This window comes from Bubalus kerabau, chromosome 11 (assembly GCF_029407905.1).
Source record: "Bubalus kerabau isolate K-KA32 ecotype Philippines breed swamp buffalo chromosome 11, PCC_UOA_SB_1v2, whole genome shotgun sequence".
Classification (NCBI taxonomy): domain Eukaryota; kingdom Metazoa; phylum Chordata; class Mammalia; order Artiodactyla; family Bovidae; genus Bubalus; species Bubalus kerabau.
In genome coordinates this window covers 76794806-76814607 of record NC_073634.1, presented here as the reverse complement: position 1 = coordinate 76814607, position 19802 = coordinate 76794806, and the positions used below count along the sequence as shown (strand labels likewise).

The following is a 19802-nucleotide window of genomic DNA, read 5'->3' as shown; positions in this document are numbered from 1 at the left end:
TTGAGTTGGTGATGCCGTCCAACCAACTCATCCTTTGTCATCCCCTTCTCTTCCTGCCTTCAATCTTTCCCAGCATCAGGGTTTTCTCCAATGAGTCAGCTCTTTACATCCAATGTATACTGGAGCTTCCAAAAATATTGGAAGCTTCAGCATCAGTCCTTCCAGTGAAAATTCAGGGAAATTAACAGTGCTTTCTAAAATTGGGAAACTGATTTGATGTCCATTTTCTCACACCAGGCTCTACCAAAACTGTCCTGCCATGGGGCAGGAGGCGGGGGAGATGACGCCAGAGTACCCTCCACCTGTTTGCCAACACGGTCGGTGGGAGAGTCACCAAGCCCACCACCTAGAGACCTCACTTCCCAGGCAAGGCTAAGTGTGCAGAGAAGATGTCAGAATCCTTGGCACTTATTAGTACTATTTGTAACTGGGAAGAGGGTCTGCAATGTCGATCAGGTTCTCTCCTGATCTTGCTCAGTTGTGTCCGACTCTTTGCAACCCTATGGGCTGTAGCCCACCAGGCTCCTCTGTTCATGTGATATCCCCTGCAAGAATACTGGAGCGGGTTGCCATTTCCTATACCAGGGCATCTTCCCGACCCAGGGATTGAACCCTGCATCTCCTGCATTGGCAGGTAGATTCTTTCCCAATTCGTCACCTGGGAAGCCCAATCAGGTTTTCTACTCATCATTCTCTCTCTTACAATAGCCATGGGAATAGGAGTTTCACATAGGCGGAAGGTAAGCAGCCCAGCTGGGGCCTGAACATCATTTAGTGGAGAATACAGTATTTACATTCTAGGGAAGGGAATGAGAAGGTGACTGCTCCTTGTCAGGAAAGTTATGACAAACCTAGACAGTGTGTTAAAACACAAAGACATCACTTTTCCAACAAAGGTCCATACAGTCAAGGCTATGGTAGTTATGTACGGTTGTGAGAGCTGGACCATAAAAAAGGCAGAACACCAAAGAATTGATGCTTTTGAACTGTGGTGCTGGAGAAGACTCTTGAGAGTTGCTGGACAGCAAGGAGATCAAACCAGTCAATCTTAAAGGAAATCAACCCTGAATACTCTTTGGAAGGACTGATGCTAAAGCTCCAATATTTTGGCCACCTGATGCAAAGAGCTGACTCAGTGGAAAAGACCCTGATGCTGGGAAAGACTGAAGGCAGAAGAGCATGACAGAGGATGAGATGGTTGGATAGCATCACTGATGCGATGGACATGAACTTGAGCAAACTCTGGGAGATGGCGAAGGACAGGGAAACCTGGTGTGCTTCAGCCCATGGGGTTGTGAAGAGTCGGACATGACGACCAAACAACATTCTGGGGAAGGCATCTTGCTGTAAAAACTCCAATGGTGGGGGCTCAGTGCCAGCAACAGCCTTTCTCCCCTCTTCTCCCTCCCTCCTGAGCCAGGTAGGTCATTGGTCTCCGGGACACTGAGATGGTAGACCAGGTAGGACTCACTCAGTCACGAGGCATCTGTGAGGTTGGTCTTCTCCAAGTTCAAGGCTTCACCTATGACGGCTGCCCCACCCTCACTCATAGGGGAAGGTCTTTGTTTATTGAGTGGTGGGGAACCAAAAAGAAACAGCCTAGGATCACCAGTCCTTCTGGTATTCTGGCCAAGAAATGTGGGAGGACAGCAGAGCCCCAGACTTCCCTTCTGGGAGGACAGCAGAGCCCTCCCAGAAGGGAAGTCTCTCTTTCTCTACAATAGACAACTGATGCTGTCCCTTCTCCACCTCACTGGCCATGGTTTCTTGCACTGATATGCTTTTCTCCTCCTAGTATGGTGTTCCTCACATTGTGGTTGGATCTACACCACCATCATCGCCACCATCACTCAGGAGCTTGTTAGAAATGCAGATTCTCTGGCTCTGCCCCAGGTACTCTGGGGGTGGGACCCAGCTCTCCCTATTTTAATAAGCCCATGGGGGATACTAAGTTTGAGGGCCACCGGCATTGTCTCTTACACCTAAAATCCCCCAGGAAGAGACTCACTTGGTTTTCTGATCCACGTGTGGAGGACCTGTCCAGTTGCACGCAGCTTGCAGTGATGGAATGTCTGCCCAAGGAAGGTGGGCTACCCATGTCCCGCTCCACCTCCAGCAGTCACCTGACCCCTGACAGAGGTGGTCAGGAAAGGCTAGGTTTGGAATCTACTGCACGGCTCCTCACAAACCCTTGTCTTCCAGAAGGTGCAGCAGGAATTCAGATGGCTCTGGGCATTACCATAGCAACTGTACCTTTCCAAAGCTGTCATGGACTACAGGAGCAGGGCGTAAGCAATGCAGAAGAGGGGGAGTCTGCTGATGGAAGAAGCACACCCAGCAGTGGAGAGGGCTGTGACAATAAATGGAACCTCAGCACGGCTGGGATTTATGAGCCTGAACCTGGTGGGATCGCGACTTCCTTGAGACCCAGGATGCCTCTGGGACCTCTCCAGGGGTCTTCCTAGCTACAGATCAGCACCAGCCCAGGGGGCCCACAATGCTGACAGAATATGCCAGCTCTCTCAAAAGGTCATTTTTGTGTGTACTTAGTCACTCAGTCGTGTCTGATTCTTTGCAACTCCATGGACTATAGCCTGCCAGGCTCCTCTGTCCTTGGGGTTCTCCAGGCAAGAATAGTGGAGTGGGTAGCCATTTCCTTTCTCCAAGGGATCTTCCTGACCCAGGGATCAAACCTGGGTCTCCTGCATTGCAAGCAGATTCTTTACCATCTGAGCCACCAGGGAGGCAGGTTAAAGTAGGCTAGCTCCTAAATGGTCATGAAGCAGTTAAGAAGGAAATGCCCACTACAGGATGTATCTTGTTACAGGTCAGGGTTAAGGACAGGGACCCAGCTTCAAGCTTCTGGTAGGGGTCTGTATTCAAAAGCAGATGCCAAGCAGCCAGGAGGCACAGCAGGGGCCTTAGATAATGGTAGATATTCCAGCTGGAAATGAAATCAACTGTTGAGAATTTATATGAAAATGGACCACCCAGACATGTTGAGTAGTCCCTGTGGCTCTCTCCTGTCTGCTTAGGATCTTCTGGGTGCTGGTAAAGCGGGAGGCTGGAAGTTTGGAGCCTTTCCTGTGTTTGAAGACTCTGACTATACTCTTTGGCAAAGGCCAAAGAGAGTGAGAGACAGCTGGAAGGTGGTCAGGCCTGTGGGGGCCCAGGAGACACTGCTATTCACACCTGCACCTCAGCTGGCCCCAGCCCTTGGCTGATTTGAAGCCGCTAGTGCTTCAAATCTGTTCCTTTGAGTGTTTCAACTCTTTAAGCAGCAAGCAATCCACATGAATCAGGAGGTGGGATCTTAACTGTCCTCAGGGGCAGGGTGTGGGAAGTCAGGATTGCAAAGGCAGCACCGAATCACCCATCGGTGTCCTCTGTGAGGCCCCGGCCTACCTAGACCTTCCACACCTAATCTCACCACTGGTTGGCACGGACTATCCCCCAGGACATTCCATTTGGTTCCTCTCATCTCTCTGGTCCTCCAGGCAAGCTGGGACCCCCGCCCCCTACTCCCATTGGAGCACCTTGACACAGATGTTCTTTCAGGGGAGCTGCCTTGGCATCCCTGGGGCCTCAGCTCATTGCGGGTCACACTCTGGGCTCTGTAGTGCATGGGAGCTGCTGGGGGGTGGGGGCGGGCGGCCGCATGCTCTCCCCCAGGCACCAGGGCTTCTCCAGAGGCTCCCAGAGGAGTGCGTTTTTTTCACACCAGCTCTGGCTCCCGTTTTCCCTGCTGCTCTGGCACATCTGCAGTCTTCCCAGCTGCTCCTGCCCCTCATGTCTGGTCTCATTACACTTAGCTGCTGGGCAAGGTGTTCCCACGCGAGCCTCGACCTCCTTCAGGAGTGGGAGCCACGGAGGGAGAAGGGGGTGCGAAGGGAGTGCTGCAGAGCGCCCCACCCCGCTCCTTCACCCCGACTGCTACCTCACAAGGCTCCCAGGTGACTCCGATCGCTGCCGTGGGCGAGCCCACGACAGGTTTGGTGCAGCCCTCCCTCCTCCGACAGCGGGCCGGGGTCTACAGCGGGAGTGCGTGTTGGGGGTGGGGAGAGGCGAGAGTCGGCAGTGAGGCCTCTCGCTTCATTCCAGTCACTGCCCTTTATAAATATTTATAGCAGTTCTGCTACTAAAAATAACATCCTGGAGCCCGGGGTGGGGGCGGTGGGAATAAATGAAAATCACCAGGAATCGGGATTGATTAGCCTGTGTGCGGGAGCCGGATGGCACCGGGAGAGGGGAGAGGCTGTGCGAGCGAGGCCCCCGCCCCGGACGGCGCTCCCTCTGGCGGTCACCGGTCAGCGCGTCCCGCCTGGCCGCCCCGGCTCCGCGACACCCGCTCGCCTGCTCTCCTGCAGCGGCCGGAGGAGGTAGAGAACGAGGAGAAAGAGGACAAGGTGGAGACAGAGGAGGAGGACTCGTCGGGGTTGCAGGGGCAAAGCTCGCTCGCTCTCTGCTCCTGCTTACCGCCCGGGCTGCAGCGCAGCGGCGTCGAATCGGGCGGAAGTGTAAGCAGCGAGAGAGAAAGGAAGGAGGCTATTTTTAGCCCTGTGGCCAGGGTGTGAATGTCTGTAGAACCGAGCAAAGCCTGAAGCTGTCTTTGCACGACAGAGGAAAGAAAACCTGTTGGTTTTTAAAGGTCAAAGGTTGGGAGGAAACTCGTGCCCCCATCCCGGGAAGCAGCCCGCGTGCTGGCGAGATGCCAGTAAGAACTCCATCAGCACGCGCGCGCACGCGCGCGCGCGCACACACACACACACACACACACACACACGAGATTGGTGCTATTTCTCTTTTCAACCTCCAGTAAATTCTAGCAAGAACTCCATCAGCTCTCTCTCTCTCTCTCTCACACACACACACACACACACACACAACGAGATTCGTGCTGTTTCTTTTCTCTTTTCAACCTCCAGTAAATTCCCGTTGCAGAGATGAGACCATGCCCGGAGGAGAGTGATGAAGATGCTAGTTCATGCAGGACTGTGCGAGGGTGGGGTGGGGGGTGCGCCTGAGGCGGCACCGGCGGTCCCTCCCACTTCCCACCGGCCTGGGCTCCCCTCTCCCTGGCAGGTGGTAACGTCTGGCAGCCTGCAAGCCTGGTCCAGGTGTGCAGCAGAAAGATGGACAGGAATGCGCCTCTGGGAGAACACCTCGCCTTCTTCGAGTCGGTCGGTGCCAGCTCGCTCCACATCCCCTGTGCCTGTGCAGGACAGATGCACGGTGATTCCCGGGCACTGGTGCAGGGTCTCAAGGCAAAGGCGTCTAACATCTGCCGGGACCGGACAATGCACAGGGATGGTGCTGTCCGGCTGCTTACCTTGTCAACTCAGGACACTAGAAGAGGGACAGGACTCACACCCTCCTTTTAGGGAAGCGAGTGTTCTCTTTCTGGGGGTATCTTGGGTCTTTGGAGTCCTTGCTTAGGTCACAGGGTCAGGAAATGTTTCCAGGAAATAAAGAACTGTGTTTGCATTGCAAGGCTTGGAAAGTGGTGGTTTCATGGGGTGAAGAATTGTGACTGAAGGGAAGGGCAAAGAGGCTGGTGATGTGCTGAGAAGCCCTGGATGGAAGGGGAGAAAGCCTCAGCCTCACACATAAAGTGAGCAGAACTTAAGAGTCCACCTGAGCGTTTAGGCTTTTCCTTAACTTTCCGAAACTCTCCCCGCTTCCAGAGTTTCTCACAACACCCCCCTCCCAGGGTCAGAGGACAGCACTAGTAGCAGAGGAGTCAGGGCTGGCACCAGGCTCCTGGGTAGTGGGCCTTAGTTTCCTCCTGTGTGCAAAGAGCGGTGGGCCAGCTGGTGGACAAGCCTGTCCTCGTCCCCCAGTTCCTGTGTGCCCTGGGGAGAGGGGCCCTGGCAGGCTCCCCAAGGGCAAGTCAGCTCCTGACTGCCTCATAGCTGCGGCAGCCACAGCCTGCTTCAGGAAGGGCCTTGCCCGCATGCGCAGTGAGCTCAGGGACAAGCCTGCCCAGCCTGGGAGGCTCTGTGATTTCCAGGGCGGCCAGAGAATTTCCACAGCTCAGGCCCTGCCCGCCTTCGGCTTGCACGATCCCTGAGCCGGGGAGACTCAGAGAAAGCAGGTCCAGGAGGGCAAGCAGGACAGAACCCAGGGCCTGGTGCAGATGGGGAAAAGTGGGGCTGTCAGGGAAAAGCCTGGAAGCTGCTCCAGGACAAGAACCCACAGGACGGCTGGGAAAGGTCCTTTTCTGGACCGTGGGCTGCAGCTCTGGCTTTTCTGTCTGGAAGATCTGTAACCAAGGAAGATGGTCTAACTTTTAAACACATGAGGTGGGGGGAGGGGAAGGAAGCAAAGACTAAAAAAATAAAGAGGAATCTCAAGGCTGCACCAAAGGCATCTATCCTTGAAAGAACTCTTCTCTTGAACAGATTGGTTGTCCAAGTATTTTTGTTCCTTCCTTTTAGCTCTCAGTGTAGAAGCCGCAATACCTTGGAACTGGAGCTAGATAAGAGTTAAGGTCCTAAGATGGAAAAACGTGAAAGGCTAACTCTCAAGGCAATGGGCATTTGCCTGTGAGGAAATCTGAACTTTTATTAATTTTTTTTCCTTTTTTTTTTTTTTAGGAAGTGAGAAGGTGCAGCTTGGCCAGGCACCATGGGAAACGACTTTACGGAGTTATTAGTGTGACCCTGCACTGGCGGTGGTTTGGACATCTGGAGAAAAACGACAGAGGCTGCAGGGAAATCAGAAGCAAGGAGGAAAGAGAGGCAGCCCAGGGAAGTGACTTTTGCCACCTGCATCCCAACACAGGTGACACCTGCCTGAAGCCCAGGCTCAGAGCAGTGCTGGATGGGCCAGTGTCTGCAAATGGGGCCGAGCAGGTGTACTGGTGTAGTTGCACAAAGAGAGGAGGTGCAGCAGGGCTTGTAAAGGAAAGTTCAACTTGCATCTCGTGTGCCGGGGCAGCTCTGGCTTGGGAACTGTGATGGAGGAGAGGGAGGAGGGAGTGGGCCGTGGGGGAGGGCAGGGAGCACTGTACTCACCCATGCTTCCTCTCTGGCCCGGCTCCTCCGCTAACCTGTGCAGCACAGACACAAACGACAGTCGGAGGTCACCGTCGGGGTCTCCTTGCCACCGGGGGTTCTCCTGGGGCCTCCCCGACCCATGGGCTCCTGGACTTGCTCTTTGTCTCTTCTTAGGTCAACTTTTCCCAACCAGGTTTGAAAACAAGGGGGAAGTCACATGACCTACAACCGGCAACTACGACTGACCTAACGCAGCCATGGAAACACATGCCTCTCAAGAGAAAGTAAATCATATGAAAATGGAAAGGAATCCACCTTCAACCTAGGGAGCAGTTACATCAGAGGGCACAGCCCACATGGTTCTGCAAATGAACAAGGTGAAAATGGCTTACACTTTGAAAACAGCATTATTTCCTTCCTGCAGACACATCTGCCGGGGACTCTAAATCAGACTTCTGCTCACCCCGAAATCTTGAACCATCGTCTGGACTGTCAAAAGCCTGTATCTGTTCTTACCAAGGACCACTGCTGTCAGTCTCCCAGACACGTACCAGCATTAAGCATGCAAACTGGATTTATAGCTCTCAATACCATGATGGCAGGTGCTAGGAGAGGTGATTCTGAAGGACACAGGGGCATACGATGAGGCTGTGGAGTAGCAGCTGAGGGCTCTGAAGTAACATGGGGAAGTTATGTTAGCCTATGTTTCATCTGTACAGCCTTGGTTACAAGGACTGACCACCCAAAGTGAGGGGAGGGCACTCCTACAGTGGAGCAGAATCGTCTCCCAGGATGCACCCAGACAGGGAGCCAGGGTGGGCAGGGAGAGGCCAGGGTGAATGTGGCTGGGAAGTCGGGCCGGGTCATGGGTTCTTCAGAAGTGTCCATCTGGCTCATGGTTTCCACTGAGCAGACTATGCCTCATGGGGTGCTGACCTGGTTGTGTTTATATTATGTCAGCATGATTTCAACCCCAAAGAAGCCAATCTTTCTCTCTTCTGGTTGATGTTATTGCTGTCTAATGCCTGGGTGACAGTAGTTGCTGCCACCTCGGTCTACAGTATTAATAAAATCTCATGCCTAGATCAGGGTGGAGAAACAGAAGTTTCATCCATAAAAAACACTTGGTTTTACAACTACACCTACGTAACAGCCACATGTTAGCTACAGGGGCCTATCCTGGGACCCATACAGTGTTGACAGCCAAACATCCTTTTTAAACCCTACCCATCTCTCACCCCAACTCTTAACACTCTGCCCCCTGGGGATGACACCTAAAAAAACCACAGAAATGGAAATTCAGGCATTCTCACAACAAGATTTCACATAGACACACATAGCAAGAGGGACAGAAAGAAGAGATGTTGACTGGGCTACACAGGTGCAAAGACAGAGGGTCCCTGAGGCCAGCAGGTACCAGACAAGGAAACCATGCCCAGTCCGTGTGTGAGAGACAGCCTCTGTCCAGACTGAAATCAGGCCTAAGGCTAGAGTCTGTGGGCAGGGCAAGGCCCAAGGGATCAGGGCAGTCTTCTGTGTGCTTTGGGGGAGCAAGGGAGACTGAGGAGAGGCCCTGGGAAAAACTATTGGGGAAGGGAGGGTATAAGGGGAGAGAGGCCAAAGAAGCAGCTGTTATGTCTTCAGCCAAGAACATTCCACATGAAAGCCGGGATCTGACTGGATTGTGTGTGTGTGCGCATGCATGTGTTTGCAGGGTGTGTTTACATAAGCGTAAATCTATCTCTGTGTGTCTCCTCTTCTCTTCATCTCTTGCAGTACAGCCCTCCTGCCTCTTTCCTAGTCCCTCATCGGCATGCAAAAGTCAGTTTTCTCTGCAGCATTTCTAGACGTTTCAAACACCACTGCCCTCTACTGCTGACCTTTTGACAGCTTTATGTCAAATACATCATTCTCATTAATTCATCATAGCTGTTGTCCACTTTCTCCCAGGCCTCGCTCAGACTCACTTGATGATTGCAGCACCTGGAGTATGTTTTTCTTCCCCGACTCATCCTTGGTGATTCCAGTGTCCTTGCTGACAAACTCCAAAGACCCCTCTCTCATCCACATGAGCCACTATGGGCAAGTGCTCTTGACCTTCCCCTTCTAAGGTGCTCCCCTGTTCTCATCACAGCCTCCTTTTCTGTATCCACTTCTCTCCACTCTTCCTTAAGACTTCTTTCACTGCACTTGGTCTCCCAGTCCGTTCAGACTAAAGATGGGTGCTGGCGTTAGAGACACCCGGGCTGAGTCCAGGCTCAGGCGATTACTACCTGGACACATTGTTTAACCGCCCTTAGCCTTGTCTTTGGAATCCTTCCCTCATGGAGCCATGGAATTAGACAGGAGGAGTGTATTAAGTGCTCAGCCTCCAACAGGGACCTGAGCAAGCTGGGCCAGCTCCCTCTCAGGCTCCACTTTCAGCATCCTCAGGGTAGCCACCTGCCTCTCTCTCTGACAAAGTGCTCTCCTGCATGCCACCCTATTTCCTTATGTTTGTGAATCTACGGACATCCTACAACATGCTGGCCACTGTTCTAGGCACTGGGGATACAACTGAGCAAAACAGATGAAAGTCTCTGTCCTGGGGAGCTCACATCTTGAAGGAAGCCAGCAATAGATGTATTAAGTACAATCACAGAAATAACAGCTGACTCTCAAATGTCCAAAGAGAATTGTATTATCTGTTTAGGATAATGTAGAAACATGAAGAGCATGAAGTCTAGAGTTAGGAAAACTCAGTTCAAATCCAACCCTTCCCACATGGGGTGCCAGTTTTAAAGAACCTGCCTGCTGATGGCAGGAGATGTAAGAGATGTGGGTTCAATCCCTGGGTCAGGAAGATCCCCTGGAGGAGGACATGGCAACCCACTCCAGTATTCTTGCCTGGAGAGTCCTATGGACAGAGGAGCCTGGCGGGTTATAGTCCATAGGGTCACAAAGAGTTGGACACGACTGAAGCGACTTGGCACGCATGCAAGCTGTTTGATCTAAATTTCTCTGAGCCTATTTACTCACTGGTAAAATGGGAGATATCATTATATTACAGATCTCAAAGAGTTGTTGAGGGATGAATGAGATTATACATGGAAATCATTTAGCACAGCTCTCTGAACATAACAAGTTATTAAGAAGGTTTTATATACAATAAAATGAGGAAGCCTTACTGTCCTGGGTTGATACCTTTTCTCTATTGCTTTTAATTACTCTGAGAAGCCACAAAACCATTTGGCTATTCTGTCCACAATAATCTCTGCCTTTTAAGAAACCTTCCTGTACTAATAATCCTACACTTAAAGTTTGATGACTAACTTTCCCTGCCACTTCCTTTTACCTCCTATTTTGCATATCTTAATTTTGCTCTACTAACTCTATCCTAAATTGAGGCAAGGGGTCATGTTTGGCATTTTACTCGTATCCACTTCCTGCATCCCATCCATCTTTCATAGTGTCAGGAAACCAGGAAGCTTTTTTTGTTGATCCACTGACAAGAACACCTCTAGGGAAAAACCTGGTGGCCAGTTGGGAAAGGTTGGGAGAAGGATCCACAGGGGTCTGAAAGCTTTGGGGAAAGGTGGTGGCAGGCACGCAGGAACAAAAGGGAGAGGAGGCTAGGGCTCTGGCCCCCATCAGACTAGGGGTCCTGTGGAGCTGCCTTTACCTCTGTCCTTCCCATTCTGCATCTTCTCTTCTTCTTCCTCTGCACCTTCCCCTGCTGTGAAAACAAGTCCAAGGAGGCCAGTGACCCTTCAGCCAGTAGAAGCATAGGCAGAGGGAGAAGGAAGGCGCTTAGCAGGCTAGGGATGAAACCCTAGCTAAAGGGTCATGGCTGCGGGCCTCCAAGGGTGCTGCGGTCACCTGGTCTGTGTCCCGCGTGGCACATGCTGCAGCATCAGGTCCCCATAAGCCCTGGGCTCAGAGGAGTAGTACAGTCTGACGTCACCCCCACCCAGCTTCTGGCTCTGTTGCTCGTTTCTCTAAGGGATCACACCTACTAGGAATATGGTGAATACCTTGCACTCAGGTTCAAGAAAAGCACCATAAAAATGCACAGCAGGGAATAACTAGATGAACACTGGCTTCTGTTTAAACAAAAAAAGAAACTAAAGGTTTTAGCAGACAACAAACTTAAAATGACTGAACAGTGCCAAGTGGCAATGTGGACAAAAAGCTAATGCCATCTGAGGCTGCTTTCCCAAGAGGCCTGACGGGGGAGGCGGCGGCTCACTGTTCTGGGGAGGGGGAGGGGGTCACTGGTGGAAGACCCCTTGTGATCTGGAGATGTGCTCAGTCCCAGGAACTCACTTTGAAGTGGGGCCTTAAAACACTTGGCCACACCCTGGTGTGGACATGCAGGATGGTCAAGGGAAACCTGTGTCACGTGAGGAATGGCTGAGGGAACGATGAACAGCTGCCTAAAGAGGAGAGGCTGTGGGAGAGCCCCGCTGTCTGCCTTCAAATACTGGAAAGGCTAATGTGAGGGAAGGACTGAGCTCCCTCTGGCAGCTTCTGCGGGGGTTGTGGAATGAGAATAAATTCGTTATAGAAAGGCAGATTCTGGCTCTCTGATAAGCAAGAACACTTCAAGGAGGAGAACTGGTCATGAATGAGCTCACTGGAAATATTCAAACAGAGGACTTTTACACCAGGCAGCAAGCTGGATTAAGCAGCTTCTGAGATCCTTTCAACTCTAAGAGTTCATTACTCGTGCAAAAATTTCAAAAAAGATGAGGAGCGTAAGCTATGGATATAAACAGTATGTCCATGATACACATAAAGATAATCTGAGCAACTAGTCTTGTCCTCATGAGAACCTCGACAGTGACAGTAAAAACGTGCTGGTGTTGGGCAAGGCTCCTGCACTCATTGAGAAGTTGGCAGCCTTGCACATAAAGGAGTTTGCTTCTGTGTCCGATAGAGATACTGTGCCAGATGTGGACCCAGTCCACGTCTACCATGGACTTCAGGGCGTTGGAGAATGAAGCATCCATGAAAGAGGTCTTGGTGGGATTGCAGATTTGACCCCTTGTCCTGCATGGGGATGAGGGCAGTGCAGTGTAAGACCATCAGCTTAACATTCACACCTAAGCTCTAGGACCAGCTGGGCCCCTTCCAGCTGAATAACTTTAGGCAAATCTCTTTATTGATAATCATTCATTGCACTTCTAAAGTAAGGGGAGTGGGGGACCTCCCTGGAGTCCAGTGGTTAAGACTCCATGCTTCAGATGCAGGGGGTGTGGGTTTGATCCCTGCTCAGGGAACTAAGATTCCACATTAAAAAATTAAAGTAAGGGGAGGGGACAATGTGATCTCTGAGGTACCTTCCAAATACGTTACATAGCTTTATTAAAACCATTCTTTCCTACCAGGAGAGATGGCTGGGTATTCCCATACACTTACTTTTTCATGAAGCTGTGTGGTCTCTATGTGCTTTGTGTTTAATGATGTCCAGTTACCCCTCAAACTCATGAGATGAGCTCATGAACCACGTATTTTGCACAAACCCTAACAAGCAGCCATGAGGCACAACTGTGGTTAATTTCCATGGCCTGAAATCCCCTAAGAAATTCCCTCCAAAAGTGGGATTTCTGGCATTGGTAGGGAGCTATATAAGGGAAGGGACTTTCTGATCACCCATGAGGTCATCTCAAAGGCAGTCTCCTCTTCTGTTTATGTGTGTGTGTGGAGGGGGAAAGTGCTTCTAAAAGGGATTGAGAAATGGTACCAGAATGCAGACAGTGTTACCATCATGCTCCCTCAAAAGGAGAACTGACATATTATCAACTGTACTGGACATACCAACCTTACTCTCTTCTAAACAAAAACAGCAGATCTGAGAGCGAAGCCATTGGCCAGACCTCAGCCTGTCTCATGACAACTCTAAAAGTGTATGGTTTCGCCTACAAAGGTCTGAAGGACTACTCAAGGCTTGCATTCCTTAAGTGCATGGATGGATAATTTCAATGTATTATGTTTGAGTAAGTACGTGTGTCTGAATAGCCCACGGAAAAACTGCTTTATATCTTTATTGAACAACCTTGTTAAGCTATTTCAAGGTATCCAAAAGCACGATATTAGGTGAAAGGAAACAAAAGAGGGCCACCTGTATGAGTGACCCACAGCACTTAGGAAGGAAGTTTGTTTAATATAAAATATGGGAATCTGACCACCATTAAAAAAATTAGTAAAATATCTGGCGGTTTCAAAACTGATTCAATCATGGGGATTCTTGTAGATATGATGATATGGGAATGGCCTATTTTTTTTTCTCCCCTTCCTGGGTTTCATGTAGGGGGAAATATGCCATGAGGTAAGGGTCTCGGGAAAATCATGGGAAATAGCTGCGAGACAGACTGAGAAAGAAGTCAGAGATAAGACTGAACATGTGGAGTGAAGGAAGCACCAGACTCAGGTCATGAACTTCCAGGGAAACCAGAGCCTCGTCACGGACAAAAGGAGAGAATAGGGTTTCAAAACCAAATCAAACAGGAGAAGCAGAAAGGCAGCGGGAGGAAGTCCAGAAGCTTTTGTGGCTGATTCGGTTCCCCGTCGTCCAGGAAAGCTCCAAGCGAGACAGCCGAGCAGGCCTAGGGAGAGAGCAGCTGTGGAGGAAGTACAGGTGGAAGACACAGTGAGGAAGGGGCCCTCGGAGCCAAATTCCTTTAAAGTCAGAACTGTGTCTGGTCCACAAGGCGTGCTCTTAAGAGAAACTTTAAGTGTGTGACCACGTGTGGGAGACAGGCTCACAGGGCAAGGCATCCAGAGAGTTCCTGGAAAGCAAGGAGGCCACGTGGTGAAATGAGGGAGGCGCTTTACCACGCGGGGGGTGGGTGGCAAGGAAGGCAGGGGCAAGGAGGGGAGGCGGGAGGCTGGGTGGGAGCTCTGGGCGTCACCTGAGTGGAGCTCCTTCACCAGGGACGACATGGTGTTGGTGATTGAGTCGGCAGCCACCAGCAGGTCATTGCGGAGGTTTCTCCTCGTACCTGAGGAGAGGCAGAGCAGATGGCGATGCCTGGTGGGTAGGTGGGTGGTGGTGATGGGGGTTGGGGAGACAGAGCTGAGCAGATGCCTCAGTCGGCCGGCCCCGGGACTTAGTTTGGACTCCTAAGGGAAGATGGGCCGAGCAGCTCCGCCTGCTCCCAGGCACTGGTGCCCAAGGCCGTGGTTCTCCTCCCTCTTCTCTTTGCGAAGGCAGGACCCTGTAACCTCCATGCTTCTCAGCCATATTCAAAGAGGTGGACTGTAGAACAAACCCTTGGGCAGGACTTACTCTCAGCTCCACCTCCCTGCTCTCGTCTCTGCCCCGAGACAAGACAAGACTTCCTGAGCAGCCTCGTCTTCCACCCACTACAGAACACGGCAGGCCATTAACTCCACGGACAAGGTGCCTTCAGCAAGGTCGGATTCAGAGTTCTAGCCTCCTTCTCCTGCTTGCTCTAAACACTTTGCAGGCCAAGCACTTGACTTTGGGAATGATTCCATCCAACTCCTCTGGAGGAGGCAAAGCCCAAAGGACAAGGCACTTCCCACAACCCTCCTCAAAAAGAGCACAGAAACCCAGAAGGCCTGGCCCTCGCACACATATAAGCCTGCAGACCTCCCGCTGCAGACCAGCCCATCGAATAAGAAGAGGCCAGCACGAGACTTGTTTTTACTGTACATGAAAATCTGATCATTGAAAGCTAAGCGGACAAAAGAAAACAGGGAGAACCACAGCAGGAGTCTTGTCCACTTTTTGAAACCCCTTTAACGCTTCATTTTCCTCTGCTCCCGAACTCACCTTGGGCGAAGGCCTCCTGCATGTCCCCGCCGACTCCACTCAGCGGGTCCTGCGGGCAGTGGGTGGGGGTGGAGCCAGCGGAGGTGGAGCGCACGGGCATGGGTATGGGGCGTCCGCCTCCGTGAGTGGGCGACGTATGCGGTGATCCTGTGGCCTGAGCCTGGGAGAATCAAAGAGATAAAGCCTGTCATCTCCTGCACCTTACCTCTTTGAGGAAGGGGTAAGTGCTTTTTCTCAGTCAACCTGAGCCAACCTAGGGCTTCAGTTCAGTGGTGCAATGCACTGCATGATCAGATTTGAAAGAAAAGAGTCAGGCTGCCTCCAGGACTGGAGAGAGGAAGAAAAGGAGCGGGGAAACAAAAAGGGAGAAGGGGCGAGAACAAGGGGGAGGAGGAGAAGAGGCAGCGAGAACACTGAAGAATAAACTAAAAGCGGAGGGAAAGTGGAGGCGTGCTCAGGGAGGGAGGGTAGAAGGGCCTTCCAGGTGGACAGATGGAGCGGGGTAGCTGGTGGAGGATTTGGGAGGGGCTGGGGTCACAGCTGGGAAATAATATGCAAACATCTTTCATTTCTGTTTGCAAACACATTCATGTGCATCATCTCATTTGAGCCTCATAATGACTCGAGCAGTATCCATTTTAGAGAAGAAAGACAAGGATGAAGAGAGTAAGAGCTCTGTGTCAGGGCTGCACAGCTAGCTTGTCAGCGGGAGATACTGGAACAAGCCCTTCTACTCCCAGGGCAATGACATGCGCTTTGCACCTCTGCAGCTGCTGGGCTGCGGGGAATGTGCCTGATGAGTTCATGGGTCAGGAGCCCAGCCGCAGGCAGTTCTCAGGAGCCGAGTCATCTGGCCTGTCATGCTGCCCTCGTCAAGCACACAGTGTGGTCTTCTGTGAACCATTCCGTGGGGACACATGTTTACTGGGAAACCGAGCCTTCTGTGGGAAGGCTCTGGTGCAGTTTTGGAGAAAGCTTGGAGCCATGGGATAAAAACTTAAAAACTCCAGTTAAAGGGAGTCCGCTGAGATTTGGGCTCTGCGGCTCTTTAGAGGAAGGGCAACTGACAGTGGCATAAAGACTAGGGTTCTCTTTGGAAGCAAGACTGGGAAAATATAAGCCAAAGTGTGCAAATAAGTTCAAAGGAAGATAATTATCTTTGGGGAGCTGGCTCAGAAACCCCACATACAGATAGAATCGGCCGCCCCGAACAGGCTGACAGGGGGCCTCAGCTCAGCTTCACCCAATGTGAGTGCTGGACCGAGCGGAAGCGGTCTGTTTTCCATCATTCTTGCTCTGATTCATGCCTGTGTATTTTAATCTGAGAAACTTGAAAAATACAAGGCAAGCTTAAAAGTACAACGTAACGGACCATTCAAATTGATATTTAATATTGTGTGAAATTTATTCTAACACTGCAGATAAATCTGAAGACCCCTTGACTACTAATTCTTTTCAGTCCCTTTTTTTCTTCCCTTCAGAGGCGGCCATTATCATAGATTTTGTGTGAAACTTTTTACCTATGTGTACATATGTTGTTGTGAATAATGTATGATGTTTCATGCCTTTAAATTTTGCATGAAGGGGTATCATACTGCACATATCATTTGGCAATCTGCTAAACATATAGTATGCTTTAAAAAATTTTTTATTGAAGCATAGTTGATTTACAATGTTGTGTTTAACTTCTGCTAAAAAGCAGAGACATTACTTTGTCAACAAAGTAATGTCAACAAAGCCGTCTAGTCAAGGCTATGGTTTTTCCAGGAGTCATGTATGGATGTGAGAGTTGGACTATAAAGAAAGCTGAGTGCCAAAGAATTGATGCTTTTGAACTGTGGTGTGGGAGAAGACTCTTGAGAGTCCCTTGGACTGCAAGGAGATCCAACCAGTCCATCCTAAAGGAGATCAGTCCTGGGTGTTCACTGGAAAGACTGATGCTAAAGTTGAAACTCCAACGCTTTGGCCACCTGATGCAAAGAGCTGACTCACTGGACAAGACCCTGATGCTGGGAAAGATTGAGGGCAGGAGGAGAAGGGAACGACGGAGGATGAGATGGTTGGATGGCATCACCGACTCAATGGACATGGATCTGGGTAGACTCCGGCAGTTGGTGATGGACAGGGAAACCTGGCGTGCTGCGGTTCATGGGGTCGCAAAGAGTTGGACATGACTGAGTGACTGAATTGAACTGATACAGAAAATTTAGCATACTTTTGAGATCTTTCCATGATACACATAAATATGAACTTATTAGGCCCTTACTTCACATTATATACAAAAACTAACTCAAAATGCACCATACCAAATATAAGAACTAAAACTGTAAAACTCTTAGAAGAAAAGAATAGACAATGACTTTTCAGATTTCACACCAAAAGTATACATTACAAAAGAAAAGAGATAAACTGGACTTCATTAAAATTAAAAACTATTTTCAAAGGACACCTTTATGAAAGTGAAAAAAGAATTCATAGGATGGGGAAAAATTTTTTCAAATCATATCCCATAAAGGATTTATATTAAGAATACATACACAACACTGTAAACCAACTATATTTCAATAACACAACTAATTTTTTAAAAAGATATGTAAAGAACTCCTACACTCAATAATAAAAGGACAAGTAACTTAAAAAATTAAAACAAACAAAAAAAAGGACAGGTAATTTAGAAATATGAAAAGGATCTGAACAGACAATTCTCTAAAGAAAATACACCAATACAGAATAAGCATATGAAAATATGTTCAATATTATTAGCCATTAGGGAAATGCAAATCAAAACCACAATGAGACACAACTTCACAACCCTACTCTTAATAAGGCTATAACAAAAGGACAGATAATAACAAGTGTTGGCTAGGATGTGGCAAACTCAGAACTCTCATAAGCTGCTGGAAGGAATGTAAAACTGGTGCAGCTGCTTTAGAAAATGGTCTGGCAGTTCCTCAAAAGTTTAAAAATTGTGACAAGTCCACTCTTACATGTATATACTGACCATAAATGAAAATCTATGTATACACAAAAATTTGTACACAAGCATTCATAACAGTATTACACATAATAGCCAAAAAGTGAAAACAAATCCAAATGTCCATCAACTGATGAATGATTTAAATAAAATGTAATACATTCTTTCTATGGAATATGATTATGCAATAAAAAGGAATGAAGTACTGATACATGCTACAACATGCATGAACCTTGAAAATATGCTAAGTGAAAGAACCCAGTTATAAAAGACTACATATTGTTTGATTCCATTTATATGAAGTGTCTAGCATAAGCAAATCCATAGAGATGGAAAGTAGATTAGTGGTTGTCTGGGACTGGGTGCCTGGGAGGAATGAGGAGTGAATGCTACTGGGTTTGGGGTTCTTTTTGGAGGAGGGGAAATGTTCTAAAATGGATCATGGTTGCACAATTCTGTGACTATATTAAAAACCATTTAAAAGGATGAAGTGTACAATAACTCAATAAAACTATAAAAAAGACACACTAACAAAAATAAAAAAGCTAAGCCACAGACTGGGAAAATATTTGTAAATTATTTCTGATAAAGGAATTGTGGATATTCACAATGATTTTTTGGATTTGATACCAAAAACAAAAGCAAAATAACAAGCGAAACTACATCAAACTAAAAAGCTTCCACAAAGCAATGGGAACCATCAACAAAATGAAAAGGCAGTCTACTGAACGGGAGAAAATATGTGCAAGTCCTATGTGTGATAAGGAGTAAATATCTGAAATATAGGAAGAACTCATACAATCCTGAAAAAACAATCTGATTTAAAAATGTGCACAGAAACCGAACAGTCATTTTCCCAAAGGAGACACAGAAATGGCCAACAGGTATGTATGAAAGGGTATGCAACATCATGAATCATCAGGGAAACACAAAACAGAACTATAATGAGATATTACCTCATATCTGTTAGGATGGTCATCATCAAAAAGACAAGAGATAACAAGTGTTGGTGAGGGTGTGCAGAGAAGGGAACACTTGTGCACTAGTGGTGAGAATGTAAACTGGTGCAGTCATAGTATTGAGGTTCCTCAAAAGATGAAAACAGGGGACGTTCCTGGTGGTCTAGTAGTTAAGAATCCATCTGCCAATGCAGGGGACAGGAAGATCTCACATGCTGCAAAGCAACTAAGCCCATGCATCATAATTATGGAAGCCCGTGTGCTGTACAGCCTGTGCTTCCTAACAGGAGAAGCCCCTGGAATAAGACGCCAACAGAGTGAGAAGTCCATACACTGCAAAGAAGAGTAGGCCCCACCAGCAGCAACTAGAAGGAAAGCCCAAGAACAGCAACAACAAACACATAAAATATCCATAATTAAAAAAAATGAAAAACAGAACTATCATATGATCCAATAATCCCACTTCTGGGTATATATCCAAAGAAAATGAAAACAGGATTTTGATGGGATATCTGAAATTCCATGCACACTTGTTCACTGCAGCAATATTCATGATAGCTAGGATATGCAGACAATAAGCATCCATCAGCAGATGAATGGATAAAAAAGATGTATTATGCATGTTCAATGGAATATTATTTAGTCACGAGAAAGAAGGAAATCCTGCTGTGTTATTTATGGTAAGTGAAAAACACCAGACAGAGAAAGACAAATACTGCAAGGTACCCTCTCTATGCGGAACCTAAAAAACACCCAAAAAAACCCCACACTCAGAAACTGAGAGTAGCAAACTAGCTGCCAGGGGCTGAGTGCTGGAGGAATAGGGAGAGGCTGGTGAAAGGGTGTAAACTTTTGGCTGAAATATAAGGTCTGAAGATCTAATGTCACATGGTGACTACAGTTGATAATATACTATCTATCGTATAGCTGAAATTTGCTAAGTGAGAACAACTTGACGGCTCTAACACACACAAAAGATAAATACGTGAGGTGATGAATGTGTTAATAAACTAGATGGAGAAATCCTTCCACCCTGTATACACTGAAGTCACTTCAATGTATCTATTTTAAATATCTTATAATTTTATATG

At 48.6% G+C, this 19802-nt stretch overlaps 1 protein-coding gene across 6 annotated transcripts in view; it reads right to left on the bottom strand.

Annotated features, from left to right (window-relative positions):
- Window positions 1-4961: 4961 nt before the first annotated feature.
- The window catches only part of DTNB (dystrobrevin beta), a 243928-nt gene continuing 229087 nt past the window's right edge, over window positions 4962-19802 (bottom strand). For 2 of the 6 annotated variants that reach the window (XM_055540746.1, XM_055540747.1), the window contains 5 exons: window positions 14779-14938; window positions 13892-13981; window positions 10660-10713; window positions 7017-7051; window positions 4962-5212 (listed from right to left, as the gene is read on the bottom strand). In XM_055540746.1, the coding sequence (XP_055396721.1) occupies window positions 7047-7051; window positions 10660-10713; window positions 13892-13981; window positions 14779-14938 (309 nt within the window). In that variant the 3' untranslated portion in view covers window positions 4962-5212; window positions 7017-7046. Of the gene's footprint in view, window positions 5213-7016; window positions 7052-10659; window positions 10714-13008; window positions 13601-13891; window positions 13982-14778; window positions 14939-19802 lie in introns of those variants that run through there. The other 4 variants (XM_055540744.1, XM_055540743.1, XM_055540748.1 and 1 more) reach the window with 3 other exon arrangements.